The sequence below is a fragment of the Antechinus flavipes genome, chromosome 2 (genome assembly GCF_016432865.1).
Source record: "Antechinus flavipes isolate AdamAnt ecotype Samford, QLD, Australia chromosome 2, AdamAnt_v2, whole genome shotgun sequence".
NCBI classification, from domain to species: domain Eukaryota; kingdom Metazoa; phylum Chordata; class Mammalia; order Dasyuromorphia; family Dasyuridae; genus Antechinus; species Antechinus flavipes.
Window position 1 is genome coordinate 327,357,052 of NC_067399.1, and position 23,051 is coordinate 327,380,102.

General features: G+C 34.5%; 1 protein-coding gene across 1 annotated transcript in view; it reads right to left on the bottom strand.

Moving 5' to 3' along the window:
• The window catches only part of CCDC198 (coiled-coil domain containing 198), a 49,997-nt gene extending 35,350 nt beyond the window's left edge, over window positions 1-14,647 (bottom strand). The window contains exons 1-2 of the mRNA XM_051977733.1: window positions 14,256-14,647; window positions 7,566-7,657 (exon numbers count right to left, since the gene is read on the bottom strand). Of these exons, the coding sequence (XP_051833693.1) occupies window positions 7,566-7,657; window positions 14,256-14,478 (315 nt within the window). The 5' untranslated portion in view covers window positions 14,479-14,647. The remainder of the gene's footprint in view (window positions 1-7,565; window positions 7,658-14,255) is intronic.
• Between the last annotated feature and the right edge of the window lie 8,404 nt (window positions 14,648-23,051).

A 23,051-nucleotide genomic window follows, 5' to 3' on the forward strand; every position in this document is an offset into this window, starting at 1 on the left:
ATGAAATCAATAGCCACAACCAGAGAATGAACCCACATGCAGTTTATGCATTTCCCTCTCTCTCCTTGCCAGGCCAAATTCGAGGTTTCTAAAATAAGGATAAAATGCTTCAGCTTATATAGACATTAAAAATCAGAAGTAGAGGAAACCCAGGGATCTCTTTTCAGATGCAGAATTAAAAGCAATGACTTTACCTCCATGTAATATTATGCCCTCACAGGATAGCTCATCACCTCTGATCTCATCACTATGCTAACTCAACCTCTGTCTGACATTCTCTTGCTCTCTCAGCAAGTCTGCCAAACTCCTCCCAATGCTTTCCTTTGTAGAGGGCAGAAAGCTGGATTTGGGGGATCATTGCACTGTGCATCTGCTGTTTTGCCTAGTTTCAATTCTACGGAACAAGATGTTCCCATGCCAAATACCACTTGATCTTCTCCCAGCCCCACCTTTCCTGCCTCCTTTTGTATGTTATCTCTCTCTTTAGATAATAAATTTTTTGAAGGCAGTAGCAATTTGTAGTAATTGTATCTCTAGCACTCGGCACAGTTCCTGGCCCATTTTTGTTGGTGTTGTTCTTCTATTTTTCAATCATTTCCATGATCCTATTTGCATTTTTTTGTGGCAACGATACTGGAATGGTTTGTCATGTCCTTCTCCAAATCATTTTGAGCTGGAATGAGAAAACTGAAGTTGATATATAGTATTCCACCTAGCTGCCTCCTAGCATGTAGTAAGTAGGTGTTGAATAAATGTTTATTAACTTGAATTAGATGCAATTACTAAGTGAAGAGTGGATCAGAATCCACATCGCCCGATTTCCAATTTAATCAATCAGCCAATTAATCAGAAAATATTCATGAAATGTTTTCTATGTGCCTGTCATTGTTGTGCTAGACACTAGGAATAAAGACCCACAATGAAAACATTCCTGATCTCAAAAAGCCTGAATTTTATAGAGAGACATAAAAGTGTGTGTGTGTGTGTGTACAAAATATATACAAACTACATAGAAGATAATTTGGGGAGAGGAGCAGTAGCTATTGCAGTGTTTCTCTTCAGAGGAACAAGAGATTTAGTGAAGCTGAGTATAATCCAGGTACAGGCGTAAAGGTACAAAGAAAGAAAGAAGGTAGACTGTGACAAGTGAGGAACAGCAAAGTAGACCAGATAGATCTTAAAGTAGAATGTTCTAAGAGTAATGTATTAACAAAGTTGGAAAGGTAGATTGAGGGGGTCACATTGTAGTGGGCTTTCAAAGGCAAACAGAGGAATGTATATTTAATCCTAGAGACAATAGGGAAGAATTGGAATTTATTAAATAGGGGAATGAGATGGTCACATTTGCACTTCAGGAAAATCACTTTAGTATTGGTATAGAGGATGGATTGGAATGGAGAGAGTCTTGAGGCAGAGATCAGTTACTCCCGGTGAGAAGTTATGAGGGCTTGAAATAAGATAGTGGCTGTGCCAGTAAAGAGAAGAAGATGTTTGTGAGACATTTTGTATAGATAAAAACTGAATGATTTGGCACCTGATTGGATATGTGGAATTAGAGAGAGCTGAGGTATAATTCCAAGGGCACCCTTTACAAAAATAAGAAAATTCACAAAGGAAGTAGTTTAGAAAAGAAGATAATGACTTCTAATACTAAATTTTAAGACATACCATTTGAAATATACAGTTAACATTTGGAAATTATGATGTAAAACTAAGGAAAGAGACTAGGGGAGATGTATTGATTTTAGAGCCATGTCCATAGAGATACTACTTAAACCCCTGGAAGTTGATAAGGTCATCAATAATAGAATACATAAAGAGATTAGAATAAAGTCCAAATAGAACCTGGGAGTGAAAGATATGAAAGAAAATGAATTAGCCTGAGAGCTTGGAGAGTAATGAAATAGATAAAAGAAATGTCAAAACAAAAACCTAAAAGGAAAGAGTATACTGGAGGAGCAGGTGATCAACAATGTCATACTGGAGGAGCAGGTGATCAACAATGTCAAATGCTTCAGGCAAGTCAAAAATTTAGCAGTAAAGATCATCTGTGTTAACAATTAGGAGATCATAGGCAACTTTGGAGAGAGCTATTTCAATTAAGTAATAAGATTGGAAGCCAAATTGCAAAAAAGTTCAGAAATGAGAGGAAAAGAAATGGAGAAAATGGGTATTGATAGCTTCTTTTAAGAATTTGGCTGTGATAGGTGTTAGCTTAAAAAGATGTTAGCTTAAGGTGATAGAGTCAAATGGGAGTTTTTCCAGGATGGGAGAGCCTTGGATGTGTTTTAGACAGTAAGGAAAGAAAGAATAGAAAAGGAAAGATGATTAGAAAGAGATAAGGGGTAATAGTAAAAGCAATATACTGCAGAAAAGAGAGGGGAACTAAATTAAGGGAACATGGGGAAGAGGTGGCCTTGATAAGGAATAAAAAATGGAGATTGAGAGAGTTTTGATATCTAGAGAAGGTAAGAAGATCATATATCAATATATATATGATATATGAGGTTGAGAGGAAAGTGATTGGGGATATTTGGAAAGGTGATGTTGTGGGAGGCTTGAGAAAACAGTTTTATAATAGCATAGTTTTATTAAAAAAGGCCCCATTTAGTTTAGATTGCATAAATTTGTAATCAAACTTTGAAATTGCAGTCCAATTAAACTTTTAGTATTCTCTCTATTTGAAAAATTTTACATCTCCATTTCCCCCACCACATACCTATTCAATTCATTTTTTTAACACAAATAACAAAATTTTTATTTATCTCTATTACATTTCATCTTCACAGAATCACAATTTTAGAACTGGAAGGGACTTCAGTGGCCACCTAGTATTGTTTATACCTAAAAGAGAAACCCACCATAAAATACTTGTCAGGTATTTGTTGAAGATCTTCAACAGATAAGATGTGGGAAGAAAGACCACCAGATACAACCCATTCCATTTTTGGACATCACTAACTGTTAGGAAGCTTTTTCTTCCTTCAAGTCTAAATTTGACTTCTTGCAACTTCCAGCCATTGCTCTTGTCTCTGTATTCTTTGGTCAAATATAAAATATCTGGTCTACCTTCTGCATGACTTTAAATACTTAAAAGCAGCTATTATATGCCCTTCAATTCTTCTCTTCTTCAGATCAAACATTCCCAATTCTATCAAGTGATCCCACATAAGATGAACTCAAGGCCCTCCCATCTTCTATATGTTCTCTAGCTTGTCAATATATTTTCTAAATTGTGATGCTCAGAATTTGACCCATTTTGTTTCAGATGTGGTCTAAAGACTACAGAGAAATCATCACCTCCCTATTGCTAAAAACTATGGTTCTTTTAATGAAATCAAAAGTGCATTTTTTGTGGGGAGAAGTTGCCACATCATCTCATGTTGAGCTTGAATTTCAGTAAAACACTCATGCTTTTTCTGACCAACTTCTATCTAAGTAATCCTCTCCCAATATGTGCTTGTGAAGTTGATTTTTTTAACCCGATATGAGACTTTACATTTATTCTTATTTTATTTCATCTTATTAGATAAGATGTATGCAAGATACAAGCTTGTAAATTACTAAGAGAGAAAATTAAGACTAGAAGCTAAAACTAGCAGTCTCAGTTTATCTTATACTGGAAAGTCCCAAATTACTAAATCAGTTCTATATATAATTGCTTATGCTAACATATTTAACAACTACAACCACTGAATTCAAAATCATTAGTGTCAAACTCTGTTTAACTCTGTTAAGTTAGCTACAATTTATTTATCTTCGGTATCTTATTTACTGCTGATATTTCATTAGGTTGACATATATGTCTTAATAATCACTCTTTAGCTCTAATTGGTCAATGACTTTTTTTAAACTTTTGGATTATACTATTATGTATTCTTCATCTTTCTATATTGCCTACAAACCTTTCATGAGTGACTTTGTCTTGTTCAGGTCAGACCTCTTCTATCCACGAATCTAGTTTTAAATGTCCAATAATTCTTTCCTAAAAAGTTTAGTTTAACATGACTTGTTCCTAATTAATCTATGCTCTTAATATTCACTTCTTATATTTACAAATAATAGATAAACATTTATTAAGTGCCTTCTATTTGCCAGCTGCTGTGCTAACCTCTGGAAATATAAAGAATGGCAAAAGACCATCCTTGCCCTCCAATGCAAAAGCTTCATATTAATCCATATAATTAAGACTACAATTTTGATTCAGGCAATGGAATTTCTTGGATTACTTGGTAAAAATATAATAAGTGATTGAAAATTACTGCCTTAGTCATTAGACTTGGAAGTTCTTAATATTAAAAATCTGGGAAAACCAGAAGCTTCTGGTTAGTGTGTATTAAATAGAAGAAACCCACTATTTGGTAGCCCAGAACTGGGTAAGAAGATTGATAGCTTAATGGAAATTTTACCATTTCATTTTAGACAAATTCCTTTTGATGAAGTAGCCAAATATTTATTTTGTTTAGGGTCTTTGAGAAATGGAGTTTTAAGAAATGTCTTCCTCTCATGTCCTACATTCTAGCATAATCTCTGCAGGAGAGTCTGCTTACCAGCTGCTACTGTGTATAAACACCTCATGAAGTTTATTTCCTCCTGAGTGCCTTAGGGACTATTGTTCTAGGAACTGAATATAGGCCTGCAGTATCTGCTTATTCCTCTTGCATTTATTTATGTGTTAAGATGATTGATTTTTCACTTAGGTACCTTCTGTATCTTAAAGTTTGTTCGATAAAGTTAAAATATTTTATGTCCTGCTATCCTCAATTAATAAGTATATTTGACTACCTAATCATGTATCCTATTCTGCTTTCCATCCAGCAATGCAGAGAGTAAAGTTCTTTTGGCCCCTGCAAGCTTGATGGTAGACAACTCCTGAGGCTTGTTTGATTGGCACTATTTGAAGGATGATATATGGGTTGTAAATCCCATTTCAGAACTCATTTTGTTGGACTTCACACAGCAAAAGAAACTCAAAATCACATTTAATCCCGTTTATGTTCAAAACCAATAGCAAGGATACAAGGTCAGAACTTTTTACTAGCATTTAGGCAGGGCTAGGAAAATATAACCTATTTTAGGAAGGTTCTTAAATAACTACTTAAAAAAACCCTAATTGTTAATTACATCAGAGAAATCAATAGTGATAGAAGTGCATCAATGCCCCCATCTAATGTTAGTAATTATCCCTTGTCTTTTAAAGAATTAATATTAAAAGGCATCATTCATTCCATAGAAATGATGTTCTTATTGAGAAAAATGTTCCTGGGCAGTGGAATTTCAGATAATAAAAGCATAAAACCAATTCTCACAAAGAACTGAGGCATTAAAGGAAACTTGGGGATTTACACTGGATAGAGTCACCTGTACAAGCCAAGAGTAAGGATAGGAACTAACATCCCAAGTCATCATCAGGTCACTTGAAAGAAATATAGCAAAGAAAACCCAGGAATTTTTAACTGGTTGAATGACAGAAGGGAGAGATTAAATGACTATGACAAATTAGTCAATGGGGGGAGGGGAGGCGGGGAATAACTGGCTCAAAGATTAATCAATCAATAAGAATTAATTAGGTGCCTATTGTATATCAAGTACTATGCTAAGTATTGAGGATACACAGCAAATGAAGCAGTTTCTGCTTTCAAAGAGCTTATGTTCTAAAGAAAGAGATATGTGTGTATGTTTGTGTGTGTGTGTATTTAATACTAGAGATAATTGGGAGCCATTAGAGTTTTACTGAGGGAAGAAGTAAAGTGATTAGAGCAGCATGTTAGAAAAATCACTATGAGAGCTGCATAGAAAATGGATTCAAATGAGTCAAGACCTAAGTGAAGAAGACCAATTAAGTGGCTATTGTAATTGAGCAAGGGAGAGGTCCTTAAGGTCTCAACTAAGATGGTGGTTTGTATAGGGAGGAAAAAGGAGAGAGATATGTAATGTTGGAGAGATAGAAAGGATAATATTCAACAACTGATTGGAGATCTGAAGTGAGAGAAAGTGAGAGTTAAAATCTAACCCTTGCCTGGGTTTAGGGAAGGCCTTTGAAGAAATGGAATGTGAAAGCTAACTGATTTAGTGACATTATGGAAGGAAGCTAAGGAGAGACTTTACTCTTTATTCTTTGGGAATCCCTTAATGTCTAGTTTAAAGTCTTGCTAGGGAAGGATAACTCAGATGAGTTTAAAGGAGAAAGAAAAAAAGAAACTCTAATGTCCATAACTGGAAAGACACAAGGTCTCATCTTCCTGAGTTCAAATCTATCCAAATAATAAATGTGTGACCCCAGGCAAGTCACTTTACACTTTTTGCCTTAATTTCCTTATCTGTGAAATGATCTGTAGAAGGAAATGGTAAACTGCTGTAATATTTTTGCCAAGAAAACCTCAAATGAAGTCACAAAGAGACATGACTGAAACAAATGAACAATAGCAAAATTCACATGCACACACTCAAATATGTATTCAGAGTTGTACTTCAGCTAGTTTTAATGCCTATTCAATAGTTAAATTTTCATCATGAGCATTATTATGCCTCAGAAATCTTCAAGCACTTTAAGTGCTTTAAATAAATACTTTAAAGATTTGCAAAATACTTTACATCCAGTATTTTATTTGAGCTTCATAACACATCCTACCAATACAGATATTTTTTTATCACCTAATGAATGGTAGCTCGTCTCTGCCATTGTTTAAAACAAAGGTAAAAAGCATTCAGCACTGGGGACCTCTGGAACTTGTCTAGTCACCCCCTAATGCTACTTGCTATAGACATTTCTTATGCCCAGAAACTCTTATGAGGAGTGAGCAAAAAGAGAATTAGAGCTGGCGTTATTTTACATCCCACTACACATAGCTGAAGCCAGCAGAGTTTGCAACATTCTATAGAGGTAAGGAAGCTGAATCCTGGGGCTGCCTGCTAAATGCAGCTGCCTTTTCAGGACTAGTGTTACTAGAATTTAAGGCTGTCGATTTCCACCTGATTCTATGTACCCTTCAATAATTCTCTTTAGCTTGACAAGAATAAATGTCTTTCTTGTCTCCTTATCTTAGTGTTCAAATTTGGTTTCAAGGATTAGCATATTTTACAGCCAAATTTTTGGCTTGGAAGGGAAAAATAAACACTAGGGTTTATTAAATATCTCCTGTGTGCTAGACACCGTACTAAATGCTTTTCCATAGATTATCTCGTTTAATCCTTAAGACAATCCTGTTAAGTATATACTATTCATATCCCTATTTTGTAATTGAAGAAATTTCGGCAGACAAAAGGTAGGTGACTTACCTAATGTCATACGGCTAGTAAACATCTGAGGCCAGATTTTAATTCGTCTTCCTGGCTCCTGGACCCCTGCTCTATCCACTCATTATACCATTTAGCTGGAATGGGGCTTTGTTATAGTGTATTAATTATGTCACTGTTCTTTGTCAAAAGAGAATGAATGGCTCATTAACAACATCCCACTAATCACTTTACAACATCCATTGTCTTTTTATATGTTTATTGTTGAAAGAGGATGTTACCATTAATTCCAAAAGAGTTCCTTATGAATTCTTTTAAGTTCATCTTACTTGAAATCTTCTGGGTGGATGTCTTTTAATAATACTTGTTTCTCCTTTTTCCAGTGGAATATCAACAGACATGGGCCTGGACATTTCAAGGCCTGAGAAAAAATAAGAAAATGTCATTACAAATATTTTCACATCAATTCATATGAACCATTGACAGTTTGATTCTCAATAGATACAGCATTGGAGGCCTAGGTTCAAATCTCGCCTCTGATATTTACTAATTATGTGACCCTGGACAAGTCAATTGAATTTAATCTGTCTCAGTTTCCTCACCTGTAAAATAGAAGTAACTATAAAATGAGGATAATAACAGTACCTATGTCCCAGGGTTGTTGTGACTTGTGTGTGTGTGTGTGTGTGTGTGTGTGTGTGTGTGTGTTTAATACTAGGGATAATTGGGAGCCATTAGAGTTTTACTAAGGGAAGAAGTAAAGTGATTAGAGTTGCACTTTAGAAAAATCACTATGGGAGCTGTATAGAAAATAGATTCAAATGAGTCAAGTGAGCTAAGTGAACTTTGCAAACTTTGTAGAATACTTTGCAAACTTTATATTGACATATAAACATTAGCTATTACTGTTAATAAATAATCACATCTTCCCAGATATAATTTTTAAATATTTAATCTAGAAGAACAGTACCCTCTTAAAACAAAGTCAAAAAATGGACATGTTATCAAGAAATTATAGAATTTTCATTCACCAATGGACAGTTTACTGATCTGAGATTTCATCTTACAACTTTGCCTGAAGCACTGAGTTTAAGTGATGTGCTCATAGTCACATAACTAAATTTATGTCAAAAGTAAGGTTTCAACCCAGGTGTCCCTGACTCCAAGATTGGCCTTTTAGTCATTCTTGGCATTATTTCTCAATTTGAACATGCTTATATAGCAAATGCTTAATAGATGTTTGCTGTATTGGATTAAATGATACCCAGAATTAGCCATGACCTTCCTTATCTCCTCCCTTACTTTCTATATAAGGAAATAGATCTGATAATAAAAACAACAATAAATGTTAAATTATTAAATGTATTTAAAACAGGACATTCTTTCTTCTCTATTCTGTAGTAGGGCATTGTTTTCTCCATTTTTTGGATTTGTGATTTCATTGATACTTATCAATTATCATCATCATTAGTCATCATATAGTGTCCTAAAAGCCCTTTTTAGTAATAGTGTTTTAAGATTTGCAAAATACTTTACACATTATCTCATTTGATCCTCACAATAATCCAATAAAATAGGTGCTATTGTTATTGACATTTTACTGAAGATGAGAGAGGTTAACTTAATTTCCCAGGATCAAGGAGCTTGTGCCTAAGGCAGAATACAAACTCAGGTATTTTATTTTATATTTTTTTGGTGAGGCAATTGGGTTAAGTGACTTACTTAGAATCACGCAGCTAGTAAGTGTTAAGGGTCAGAATTGAACTCAGGTCCTCCTGACTTCGGGACCTGTGCTCTTTCCACTGTGCCATCCAGCTGCCCAAAACTCAGATATTCTTGACAAGAAGTCCGGTGCTCTTTCCCATTGTTGTTCAATCAATGTAGTCAAGTTCAACTCTTTGTGACCCTATTTGGGGTTTTCTTGGCAAAAGATACTGTACTGGTTTGCCATTTCCGTCTCCAGCTCACTTTACAGATGAGGAAACTGAGGCAAACAAGGTTAGGTGACTTGCCCAGGGTGATATAGTTAGTAAGTGTCTGAGATCAGACTTTAACTCACAAAGATACATCTTCGTAGCCTAACACTCTATCCACTGAGATACCTTCAACCGAATACATGTTAATATGTATATATTAGGAATATGTTGTTACAACCATAGCCCCAAATGCACAAGAAAACTGGATTTGAGAACTTAAAATGACCAGAAATCCCCAAATCCCTTTTGCACACCTTAAAAGACCCTTGTCTCCCTTCCCTTCTGCATAATACTAGGAGTGGAAATCTCATGCAAGACTTCTGTTTCTCTGCCTCTATCTTTAATATACCCCCTTTAGCAAACAGTTGCAAATCTGTCAGATAAGGAAATAGGCTAACCTGTTTGCTGGTTTCTTTAGATCCCATAAAAGGCTCTATATCCTTTTGTTCAGGGCCATATGATTTGGATACTGATCCCATGTGGCCAAAGTTGACTTTAATAAATTCTCCAATTGAAAATTAATATTTCTCAACTCGTCTCTATATGTTGGCACAACAATGTGTTCATGTATTCTTTATTTTTATTGACAGAAATTGCAGATGTGTAAGAGAATTTAGATATCATATCGTTTCGGATAAGGAAACTGAGGTCCATAAAAGTGGTTTACTCTGAGGTGTAGGATCAAAAATTTTGGAAATCGCTGGCATAGATCATTATGACAGGTAGGTTCAAAATTTGCCCATGAGATAATAGGTGAAATTCCTTAGTCTTTCAGACTTTGGTCAGTTTTCTCATCTGTAAAATGAGATAATTTGAGAGGATTCAGCCTTAGAAAAACCTAGGTTCAAGTCACACATGAAGACTAAACAACTTTGGGCAAATCACTTAACTCGTCATTACCCCCTGGTCAGTCCCTAGGATCATAAATTGTGCATTCTGAGTTGGAAAATGGAGTGTCCCAATGGAAAAATCAGCTAGATGGCACAATGGATAAAACAAGTCTTTCTGACTCCAGAAATTTTAAAAGAATGAAATAAAAATGAAATAGGAACAACTGGAATTTATTGAGTAGAGGAGTCATATGGTCATACCCTACACTTAAGAAAAATTATTGTGTTATCTTGATGAAGAATGAATTGAGGAAGAGAGTTCTTGAGGCAAGAAAACCAATTAGGAAGCTATTGCAACAATCCAGGCAAAACAAAATGAGGATATTGAAGAAGGTAGTGAGTATGAACAGAGAAAAAGAGATGGACTGAAGACATCTTCCTCAGAAAGAAAAGATTTGGCAACTTATTGGCAAATAAAAAATACCAATAGTGAGGTTGTAATTCTGAAGTGATTAAAGAATATTGGTGTTCTCAGCAGCAAGAGGGAAGTTAGAAGAGGGCTGATTTTAGGGAATGAAGATAATATAATGAAATATACAAACAGTCACAGCAGATCCAGGCTGCTTATCTTGTACAACTCTTTCTCTTCCACCCAAAATAAAAATAAAGGGGGTGGGAGAAGAACCAACTGTTGCCATGGAATGAAAAGCCTTTGGAAACCATTCTCCTAATGTTTGTTGCTGCTATGTTGTAATTTGGGGAGAGAGGTAAAGATACTGGGAAGAGGGAAGCAACTGCATTTGAAGATTGGATTATAGATATCTGGAACAAGGTTAAGTTAGGTTAACAGAACAAGGGACAAATAACAAAGTTAATCCAAGAGAGAGGAATGGGAGGAATGTTGATAGATGTGGGTACATGTGGTTGTTTCCCACAAGCCCAAGCCAATTGCTTGTCATTTGATCCAAGTTCTCATACTCTGATGGGTTGATTCCATACCTCCTAGGGTTCTCCTGACATCTAGTTATAGCCCTTAGCTTGGAGATTATAAATATCTATTAAGAACTTACTGTGTATAAATCACTGTAATAAGCCCTGAAAGTACAAAGATGATATTTTTCAAAATTAATAAAAGATGGGGACAAAGCATATTCTTTGAGGGGTGAATTCCCAATCATGACTTGTTATAATCCTATCATACATCCATTGAATAAATTCCATATAAAGAAGGTAGATGAGAAACATATAGATAATGAAGACATAGAGAGAAGCTTTTTCTACTTAAGTAAACTGTCACCAATGAAAGAGGTCAATTTTCTTTTCTCTAGTTTGCTACCTAAATGCAGCAATAAACCAAATTCAATCTGACTCTCATTGACCACCAATAAGTCCTAGGCCAAGCCCCATTTGGTCATTGTTTGGGTCCTGATTAACTCAGATTCAAAGTAAATAGTAATCATTTCTACTTTGGCCAGAAATGCTGAGGGTCTTCTCCTTCCAAATTTATTCATTCATTTATCTGGGGACTAGGTGAAAGAGGAGATTCTTTGATTCAATTGCTATCTGGCCTTAATCACTGAATGGGTGTGATCTCAGTCAAATTGAGACATATTCAAGACCTTAGCTTAAAAAAGCCAGGGTCTGCCATTGTATCCAGGGCTATCTCAGTTGTCCTGATCTATATCTGGCTACTGGACCCAGGTGGCTCTGGAGGGGAAAGTGAGCCAGATGACCTTGAACAATCTTCCCTTACTTAAATCCAGTTTACTTGCATGTCAGGGCATCATCTCCCTGTGGTCATGGTCTTCTTCAAAAATGAAACAACAACAGATAAGAAGTTTCATGAGTAAACTCGGAACCACAATTCATCATTTCTTGGTCTTATTTTCAAAGGTGGCTTAAAGAATTATAACATAATAAAATTTAAATGAAGGCATACCTCTTGGCTTTTTATGACAATTTCAGCTCTGATTTTTAAATGCTTTACCCATCACTCGCCTCATTCTTGCTTTGCATTTCAATGGAAAATTCCAAGGTAAGGTTTTTAATTTTTTTTTATTATGAGGGCTATAGTTTTATTGGTGTAAGGATTTCCAGGTAAGGAAAATCCCTCTGCAACTGCAAATCTAAAATTATTCTACTTAAAGTTCTCTGGGACTCAGAAACTGACACATCCAAAAGTTGCACAACTAGTAATTGATCACTGCTTTTCCTTATCAGGAGATAATAATACAGTATTTTTTCTCCATAATTTTAAATGAAGCAGGTTTTCAGTTTAGCTTAAAGTGTTACCATTGTATTAAGTAATACAAAATAATAATGATGATAATCCCACATATAACATTTATATAAAGTATCAAGGTTTTCAAACGATTTTACAAATCTGATAATATTAAGTGTTATTTTTTTCAATCCCTTCCACTCTGTGAGTGGGGTCAATTCTTATCCCTAGTTATGTATGAGGAAACTGAGGCTCAGAGAGATTGAGTGGTTTGCCTAAAACCACACATCTAACAAATATCTGAGGAATGATTTGAACTTGAGTCTTCATAATTCTGAATCTGTTCATTATCTTTCATAGCACCAGACCTTTTATGTGGAATTTAATAATTAAAATATTTTTGGTGAAATATTCACAAATGCCAATTAGATGTCAAATATCACTATTAATTATCACTTTTCAATTGGGCTTGAAGGCAGTCTTACCTACTTTTATATTTTGTATTTCCAATATCTATGTGAGATGTTAGGGACATGTTAATACCTCCATTTTACAAAAGAACAACCTGAGAAATATGAAAAGATTTAGCCTAAGGTCATAGAACTAGATAATGGTTTAGCTATACCTAGAACTCAGCTCTCCTGAATATTAATGATGTTTCCATATACTACTTTTAAAAAGTTTTCATTCTGGTCATTCACAAGCATAGAAGATCAATTCCAAAGTGGGTTTATGTTTCCTTATTCAAATGAAGTAATTTTCTTGTCATACACAAAAATTTCTATCCTTGAGATGAAATGAGGACATAAAAACATCTTTGCAGAGAAAATCTAAAGAGAAAATCCCATTCTGTGAATAGGAATTGAGAAGCATATCAAACATGCACTTATACAGAATAGCAATTAAACCAGTCAATTGTAGAAACATTGTAGTATCATGCATATGATTATTTAAACAGTATTTTATATTTTCAAATACACATAAAGATAATTTTCAATTCACTTTTTTCTTTGTGAAAGCCTTTTATTTTTCAAAACATATGCGTGGACAATTCTTCAATAGTTGCCCTTGCAAAACCTTGTGTTCCAATTCCACCTCTTTCACCCATCCCTCCTCTAGATGGCAAGTAATCCAATATATGTTAAACATCACATCCATTTTTGTAAGACTTTGTGTTCCAATGTTTTTCTCCCTCCCATATGCCTCTGCTCCCCAAGACAGCAAGCAATCTGATATAGGTTAAATATGTGCAATTCTTTTAAATATATTATTATAGTTGTATTTTGTGCAAGCATACAAGTTTTTTAGTTGTTAGTTATATGGAACAATATCTTCCAGTTAAGTAACTAGAGACATTCATTTCTTTTATAAACCTGGAATGGGATACAAAAACTGGAAGACCATTAATAAAAAATACTTGATTTTAGTTTGGAAATATCCAATAATAAGTTTTTCTCAAAGTGTATTTAGATATCATAATAGATGTCATAAAAAAATGATGGGGAGTGGGGGGGAGGGACAGAAATTGCTTAGCCTATCCAGAAACAATTTATAATCACTTTAGGATTGATTCTTGTAATCAGAGTACTGAAGTTTATCTTCTTAATTTGAATATGTATAGGGAGAAAAAGAGTATATAAAGTAAAGAAAGAAATGCCCTGTTCATTCATTCAGTTGTCCTTTGGAATCATTACAAGTCTGCAATTATTCAAAACTTCTCAACTATATTTCACTGGTGATATAAGATATTATAAAAATAATTTCTAACTAAGACCCTATCTGATTATTATTATTGATTTTATACATATCTTTCCAAAATAAACTTCTTTGGTCCCCTAGACATACTCTTAATTGCTAAATCTTTTGATACGTGTTAATATCTTTTTTTCCAGTTAGACAGAAAAATTCCAGTTCTCTGTAAAAACAACCACATTTTATCAATAGCCTTCCTTCCTATGGAAGTATAATTTCTATGCCATTTTCATTTTTTACCTGAAGAATATCTTCCATACAAAGTCTCCCGAAGTGGTGGCAGCTGCCTGTCCAAAATTTTCTTCTTCTCTTGTTTTCTTGCAAATGAATATAAACTTTGTTCCTCTGGATTCTCATTGAATATTATGTCCACTGGGCTGGCTGGGGAAGATATTAGGTCTTTGTCTTGCATAGGGACCACTCTGGTTACCCTATGGTGAGACTTAGAGTATTTTGACCCCATTTCACTTTAAAGACATTAAAATATGTATATGGGGAAAATAAGGAGAATCTTGGATTTTCAACTTACCCTATTATTAAGATATGTTCTTTCTAGTTGCTTTGTAAAGCAGTCTTTTAGTTCAAGACATCTTTCTAGTTCTGTCTCATTAGACATAAGCCTTTGGGGTGACTTCCTGGTAGACTGGTTTCTATGGCTACTTCCCTATTAACTTCTCCCTAGTCATTCCTGAATCAGAATTCTGTTAAACATTTATTTCACTGGACTTTTCTCTGATAGGATTAGTGTAAGGAACACTAACTTTTATTAATTATTAGACAAATCTCTTAACACCATAAAAAAACAGTATATTTGTAATGGGAAAACTTAGAAAATTCATTTGTTTTTGAATTCCACAAACTCCACTATGTGCAAGACATCTTTCTAGGCACAAAATACTAAAATGAGAAAATATCCTCTCTGTCCAGAAGGAGCTTACAGTCTAACAGGGGATACAACATATATAGAAATAAGTATATCATAAAGACAAAATGGGATAAGAGAAAAGAAGATATAAAGACAAAAGTGCTTAAGAAAAACGCATTCCATTTGTGGGAAGGAAGACGCAAAGAAAGGCTTTATGGTAGAGGTAGCACCTGAACTAGACTTTGAAGTAAGTGAAAGGATTTTGACAGGAAGCATTGAAGTAGAAAAACATTTCAGTGTGGGATATGGTCAACATCAACAGGGAATGTGAGAGCAGCTAGCAACTCATTTTCGGAAAAAAAACAAACCGATTTCCAATAAGGACAAATAAATTCAATAAAGTAAGTTGGAACTGCATTGTAGAGAACCTTAAATGCCAAACTCAGGAGTATGTTTCATCTTATAGGTATCAGAGAATTTCTGTTTTTGTGTGAGTATATGGGAGGGTTTTGTTGTTGTTGTTGTTGTTGTTGTTGTTGTTGTTGTTTAATAGAAAAGTGACAAGCAGATATGCATGAAGAAACATTTTCACACCTTTGTGAGGGGCAGATAGATGCATTGGAAAAAAGGACAAAACTAAAAAAAAGTTTTATTGTCCATGAATATGTCCACTTGGGTGTTTTTTCCCCTTTATGTATACAACTAATGTGCTAGCCATATTCTAAAGGAATGAATTCTAGAGACACAGTAGACAAATTGATTAAAATTGCTGGGCTTTTCAATTGTGCTAACAGATCCCTGGGAGAAATTTGTTATGAGATTTATAACAACTTTTACATATAACTTACAAATAGATTTAGTTTCTTGCATGGGTTAATTATTATGCATTGACCATGCAGTTGGTATAGTTTATAGTTTCTGTTTACGGGATCCTCAAACGATGTTTCTAATACAATTTAAATCTTTTCTGCAACTCACTGGTAATGGGAAATCAATCTCTAGAAGGCTTGCAGTAATGTAAGTTATGTGTCTGGATGGTTAAACAGAAGTGATGTATGACCTAAATTTAATTTCCTCCAGACAATAGCTTTCCTCTATCCATTCACCCATTGGACTTGAGGACGACTCTGTATCAAGTGTTACTTAGTAGACAGGTACCAAAACATAATAAATTGATATTATAAATGGAAACTTCTGTAAGAGATTGCTGTCAGGGCTCTATCATCACCCTTTAAAGTGAGTTATTGAATGAAAAGGTCAAATATTTATATAACTGAACTACCTTGAAGATAACAAATACTGATTTCAGTTGAATTCAACTAACATATATTTCATGACTACTACATATTGATATTGCATTTGACACTGTGGAAGATTCAAAGTTTAGAACATACTAAGTCCCTGCTGTCATAGGGCATACAGTATGGTTTTTGTTATTGTTCACTTGTTTCAGCCTCCTCTAACTTTTGTCAGCCTAGTTGAGGTTTTCTTGGCAAAGATACTGGAGTGGTTTGCCATTCAGCTAATTTTACAAAGGAGGAAATGGAGATAAATAAAGTTAAGTGAGTCACCCATGGTCACATAGCTAGTAATTTCTGAGGACAGATTTGAACTCAGGAAGTTGCATTTTCTTGACTAGGGCCAATATTTAGTGCAGAGGAGATACAATACATAGATATAACCCGTGGTTCAGAACTTCTTAATTCTTGGCTTATATGAACTATACTGCATCCCTATCTCAAACTGAATTCTCTGGTTCATGTTCTTAGAGTTTACTTTGAGAAAAATCTCCAAATATAGCTCATGGGTTAGTTTTCCACAGATAAGGATAACAAGGTTCCTAGATCCCATGCAATCACTGAAAATAATAGATATTTTCTTTTTGATGAACCTTCTTTTTACAAGTTTAGAAAATGCAAAGGTCTCATAGAAACACATGAACATTTTTGGAAAGCACACAAAGGACGCCAATATTTCTTAATTAATACCATTTTTTTCTCCTTCTCTAGTGAATCCTTTCCAGAGACTTCAGTCCTTCAGACTTTGGATAAAATCAAGTTTTAAGGAAAACACATTTTCTCATTAACAGATGATGCTCCTCCATTCTGATAAATCTGACTTTATATAGATAGGATGGTGTGGTCCTTTCTCCCCACACTTGTACCACCATCTTGTGATTTGGAATCACTCAGAAGGTTATTCAAGCAGACAATGCTCCTACATTATAGTGAGTCCCTCCTTCATTCCAAAAAGAATTATAGATTAAACCTTATAGCACTATTTTCTAAAGGCTTGAATTCCCCAGAAAGGAAACAAACTAAGATTAACAGATAAATGTCATCCTACCCCAAGTTCCTTCTCATTAGGTCTACACCAGCCAAATAATTACAATAGCAAAGGCAAAACCTAGATCTATTGTTCCTTTTATGTCATAACATTAGTTCCTTATAGCTATTGCTCCCAGCATAAAAAGGACGTTTGCCATTCTCTTCTCTTTTCAAGAAACATGATACCCAGAAAGTTTTCCTTTCTTTAGATAGAAGACTTGAGACTACTCACAAAGCTACACCCAAAGCTGTTACTGCCTAGAAGATGCTCTCCATAGTTATGGTATCAGTAAGATTATGTTTGCCAAATACACGTGTGTGTGTGTGTGTGTGTGTGTGTGTGTGTTTGCTAGAAAAGTCTCTACTCAGGTCTCTGGTCTCTGTCCAATGATCAAAAAAAGAGAAAAGAAAGGCAAAAAGATGTCAGAAATTTCAAGTTCAGCAATTCCCATTTTGGGCTATATATTTTTGCTCCAATGACACCATTAAGAGCTTCTGGGAACCTTCCTTCACTTTTCATACCCTCTAAAACCTCATCTTTCCCATGTACATTTCTGCTGTGCTTTCAGATCTATTTAGAAGAAAAGTGGGAGAGAAGGATAAAGGCTGAATTCTTCCTTAGACTTTCCTTTTTTTTTTTTTTTTTAAAGTTGAGCATAATGGAGTGGTTCCACGAGTGTAACTTCTCAATAGTACAAGTCAATCAATTCATTTTGGGTGCAATCATGATCAATGTGAGCCATATTCTAGAGTGTGGCAAAAGATATGTGCATATCCTTCACAGGAAGATATATTCAAAGTCCTTTGTAAAGGTTCACCACTTTCTAGGCTCATGAAGTTAATGAGGAAACTAAATCCTTCCATTAAAAACCTTGCCATATAAAAATAACTGCAAAATGGTAATATAATGTACAGAATCAGGCAGATAAGTTCAAATCCTGTCTTAAGGATTTATAATTATGTTACTTGGGCAAACCACTTCACCCTTTGCAGTCTTAAGTCAATAAACATTTATCAAGGATTTGTGCCAAGCACTATGCTAATTGCTGGGGATACAAATAATTTTTTAAAAAAATAATCCCCACTCTCTTCCTCCTTTCCTCTTTTCTTCTTCATCTATGAAATGGAGATAATAATAGCACCTTCTTTATAGGGTTCTTGTGAGGACCATATGAAATAACATATGTAAAGCTCTTCACAAATATTAAGGTGCTTTGGAAATGCCAGAATATCATTATCACTACAAAAGAGGCATAAACAAAGTTCTGTGTGAAGGATGACTTTGATTCAACTGTCACTAGAGTTGTGAATCAATAACTGAACAGAATTCACTCTACCCCATCCCATACATGTTCATCAAATAAACATAGCCATACAAGAAAGCTACTTGAAGATCATTAAGAAATTAACTTTTAAGATAGAGAATGGACTATTTTTTAGAAGAGTTATAAATTATTATCAAATGTTTCTCTATATTAAGACAAAAATCTGTCTTTCTACAGCAATGAAATTTATCTAGAAAATGCTAAGGTTTCAGATTTGACTCGAATGAAGCCTCATACTAAATTATGTTGATTACACCTTTACTGAGAGTTTTGGCTGAGTCTTTACTGAGAATTCTGACAAGAGTCTCAGGAGCAAGTCACTTAATCTCTGTACTTAATTTCAAATTCCTTGCTTCAGTTTTCTCATCTGTAAGATAGGAATAATAGCACCTACCTCTCAGGATTTTTGTGAGGATTAAGTAAGATAAAATCTGTAAAGCACTTAGCCCCATGTCTGGCACATAGTAAGTTCTATATAATATATTAGCTAATATAATTATCAGCTATGTGTTCCAAGGCAAGCCACTTAACCTGTTTGTCATAGTTTCCTCAACTGTAAAGTGAGGATGATAACAGCACTTACCTTGTGGGTTTATTGCAAAGTTCAAATGAGGTATTTACAAAAAGTACTTAGAACAATACAGAGTTCATAGTAGGCACTACACAAACACTTATTCCCTTCTCTTCTTTTCCTCACACATTTTCTATAAGTTGATGTTTTTTTAAAAATTAGATAAGAGCTTGAGTAGAGTTTGGTTATACAACTACTAATAATGTGTACATACCCCCAGATTTGGTAAGCAACTGATAATGATCCATATCCTCAAATCTGGTGAACAGGTTACAAACACTAGCTAAAAACCTTAGCTTTGTTTGATAGTTTCCTTTTAGCATAAGCTTAAATAATCAATCACCAATCAGAATTTAGGTAATTTCCATAGCTAAAACTATTAGAAACCCATCAGTAACTTCCAATCTTCACTTTTATTTTGGCATAGAGCTAAAGCTGGTTTCTATATTTCCCACACTTGAAGCTCAAACAGTCCTGATTGAAGGACCGAAATTTGCTGAATTATCAAGCAATTGTTTTGGAGAAAGACACACAACCTCTTGCTGGGCAAAGAACAAATCTTGTCATTGAGTATTAGTACAAGACCCACTTACTGGGAAGCCCTAGGAAATTAGATTGTTCTTATTAGGATTAATATTTGTCAATCATATAATGTTTGCATACATTTGATTAATAAAATTTAATTGCCTATATTGAATATATAAGCTTAATTTATGTTTCCATTGCTCTAGCAATGATTCTTGCATTATAGACAGCTCCTCATAGATTTGAATAGAATGATCATTTGACTAGCTTTTTTGAGGCTAAAAAATGCATAATTCTTTTAGCTGAAGATATCATTTTTTTTTAGCTTTTTCATCATCCTTGTTATCTTCTGGGAGAGTCCCAGTTTTTCCTTTTTTAAATTAATTTTTTTCTCACTTGTGAATTTAACAAACATCAGCAAACACAAATACGTCAATATACAAAAGGTCATCATCCTAATTCAGGTTCTTCTCATCTGGATTCTCTTCTGGATCACTGCATTAACTTCCTAATTATTCTATGTGCCTCAAATTTCTTCCATAACCGCCAAACTGATTTTTTTCTATAGCATAGGTTTAACCATATTAGGGCCCTGCTCATTAATTCCAACAGCTTCTAAAGTTAAACATAAATTTTATGTGGCATTTACAGCTCTTCTGTGTCTGTGTCTTTCTGGCAGTATCCAGGAAGTCATGGTTTTGTTCAGCCATTTACTGAACTATGTATGTGTGGGAAGATCCATCTGTCTCCTCCCCTTTAGGCCCTCTAGCCCTGAGGAGTAGGCTTGGGATTTTGGTCTGTTTCATTTATCCTTTTCAATTCTAAATGCAGTAATAAACTCCCCAGACTTTTGATCTTGAGCCATGGTAAACTAGAAGTCTAGCTTGCAGGCCAGATATTGCTGCCAATACAAGGGAAGTTCTGAGAAGACAAGAACATTTGGGGTTTAGAACTTGGATGGAAGCAGTTAAACTATGAACCTAAATTCTTTCCTTCCTTAGACATTAAAGTCACATAAATGGGGATTATGTTTTTTTTCCCATCCACCCTTTCCCCTCTATAGAAGTATTGTTTATAGGTCTGTTTTTTGCTATATTTTTGAAGCAAATGTTCCTTTTAAAAGTTAATCTGATTGTTAAATGGTTAAATGAAACTGAGGAGCTTAAGAAACTTCTGAAATTGGAGAACACAACCAATGGAGACTTGAGCCAATGGTTCAAAGACTATATATTTTCAAACCCTATTTAGTGTATGAGACAATCCCAGAGGATGGGGGAAAATGTAATCCATCTAATTTTCAGGCATTGGAAATGAGGGTAATCAATGTTGTATATTAATATTATTCCCAGAACTGAACCCATTGCTCCAGATATGATTTGATCATGTAAGATATAGAGAATTATAATCTCCCTTCTTCTTAATTCAAGTAATAAACTCTAGTAACTGATTACTGACATAAGGGTCTTTTGTGAATGAACTGTCATCAATTAGATTATTAATTAATTAGATCAAAAGTTAAAAACATCATCAAATAAGAATGAAGAATAAATATAAGGAAAAAATATGACAAGCAATGATATAGCAGCTCTCCAACCTATAGAAAAAAAGCTGATGCAAGAAAAAATTTAGGAAATGAATAAAAGTTAAAAAAAACACTGATTTATAACCATCAGTAATCTAGAAAGATCACAAGGAATGGAAGAATAGCAAATGTTTTCCTATTTTTTCAAATGAGTCGTCAAATTCTAGGCCAGAAAGCTTATTTCAAATTCTGGTGTAAGATACTGCCTGTTCGGGCAGAAAGGGTATGTTTGTATAAAGGAGAGGAAGTAAAGCAATTTAAGAACATAAAATCTCCAGTGGGATGTTCCAGGGTTTGTGCTTAACCTATTTAGAATTTTTATCACTGATTTGGATTAATGTCATGGATAACATAAAAGACACGCTCACATTAAAATCTCAACCATATTAACAACTGATTTAAAAAAAAAAAGATGTGAATTTGAACTGTTGCTGTTCAAATAGAAAACTTTCCCCAGGATGCTGGGATTCTTCTTGTTTTAAACTGATTTAACCACTATTGATCTCATCTCCTTGAGCAATTTATATTGTTCTTATGTCCATTATCCTATCTCACCATTCAAGCAGAAACTAATTGTAAAGCTGAAATTCAAAGAAAAAAATTAACAAAACCTACACAAACAGCATTTGGGATGGGGAAGGGTTAGGTTATCCTTAAAAGTAGGCATTCTACATTTAATGTCAAGAAATACTATTTCCTTTGCCAGATGTCCTTGTGACCAAAAAAATCATAGATTGAGTGGTTCTCCACAGATGTTGTAAAATGTCAAGATGCTGAAATGGATACAACTGAGTCAGAAAGTAGTTCTAACATCCTAGGAAATCAAAGACTGTCCATCTCAAGGAAAAAGGAAAAGGGAAATTAGAGGGCATATAGATTAAGAGAGTGCTTAGTCTTAAACGCTAATGAAGAGAGTGCAAAATTACTTCAAGCTCTTTTAGGGATGACAAAACATAATGTTATTGGTGGGTTTTCTGGGGGTCTCTGGGGCAGCCTTCCTTTTAGCAGCTTAATCACCATAAGAATAGTCAGGTGTTAAAAGTCCAAATCCTTTGTTATCTCCTTCACAATCTAGTTTCTTTGCCTGGGGCTCAATCGGCTTTCTTGAGAGCCTTTAGGAATCTTTGTTTCAGTGGAGAAGAATGAGGAGAACCTGCCACCAAAGTGATGTGAGATGGAGTGAATGAATCTGTTTCTCAATCCCCCAGGAGAGCTACCAGGAGCCTGGCTGAAGGTGCAATGAACCTCGTCCAATCCTTGCTAGCTGTTATATACTCTATTATCATAGGTGTGTAAATACTAAGTACATGTACTGAACTAGAGGACTAGTAAGCACCATACTAAACTAGATAATCATTGTTTTTTGTTTTTTTTTCAATTCCACTGACTTAACACCTTGTAGGAATCCTTGTTTCAAGTTCAGAGGTCTGGCCCATAACAACAAAGAACAGAAATTTGAGGCAGTTCCTACCAATTGATGTATGGTTGAACAATTTATGATATATAATTGTAAAAGCATATTATTATCTTGTAAGAAATGACAAAGGAGATATTTTCAGAGAAACTTTGAAAAATTTGTATAAAATGCTACAAAGTAGTGAATAGAACCAATAAAATAATTTATAAAGTGAAAACAATATGACAAAGACAAAAAAGTCTTAAAAACACTGATCATGTTGATCAATCACAATTTTAGAGAACTAATTATAAACAGGCTATCCAGCTCTTGATAGGAGATGAAGTACAGTATTGCTTGTTTGTATGTGCATATATACATATACACACAGATAATACCACACTCATACACAAACATGTTTGTAATTATTATATTTTTTAATTCA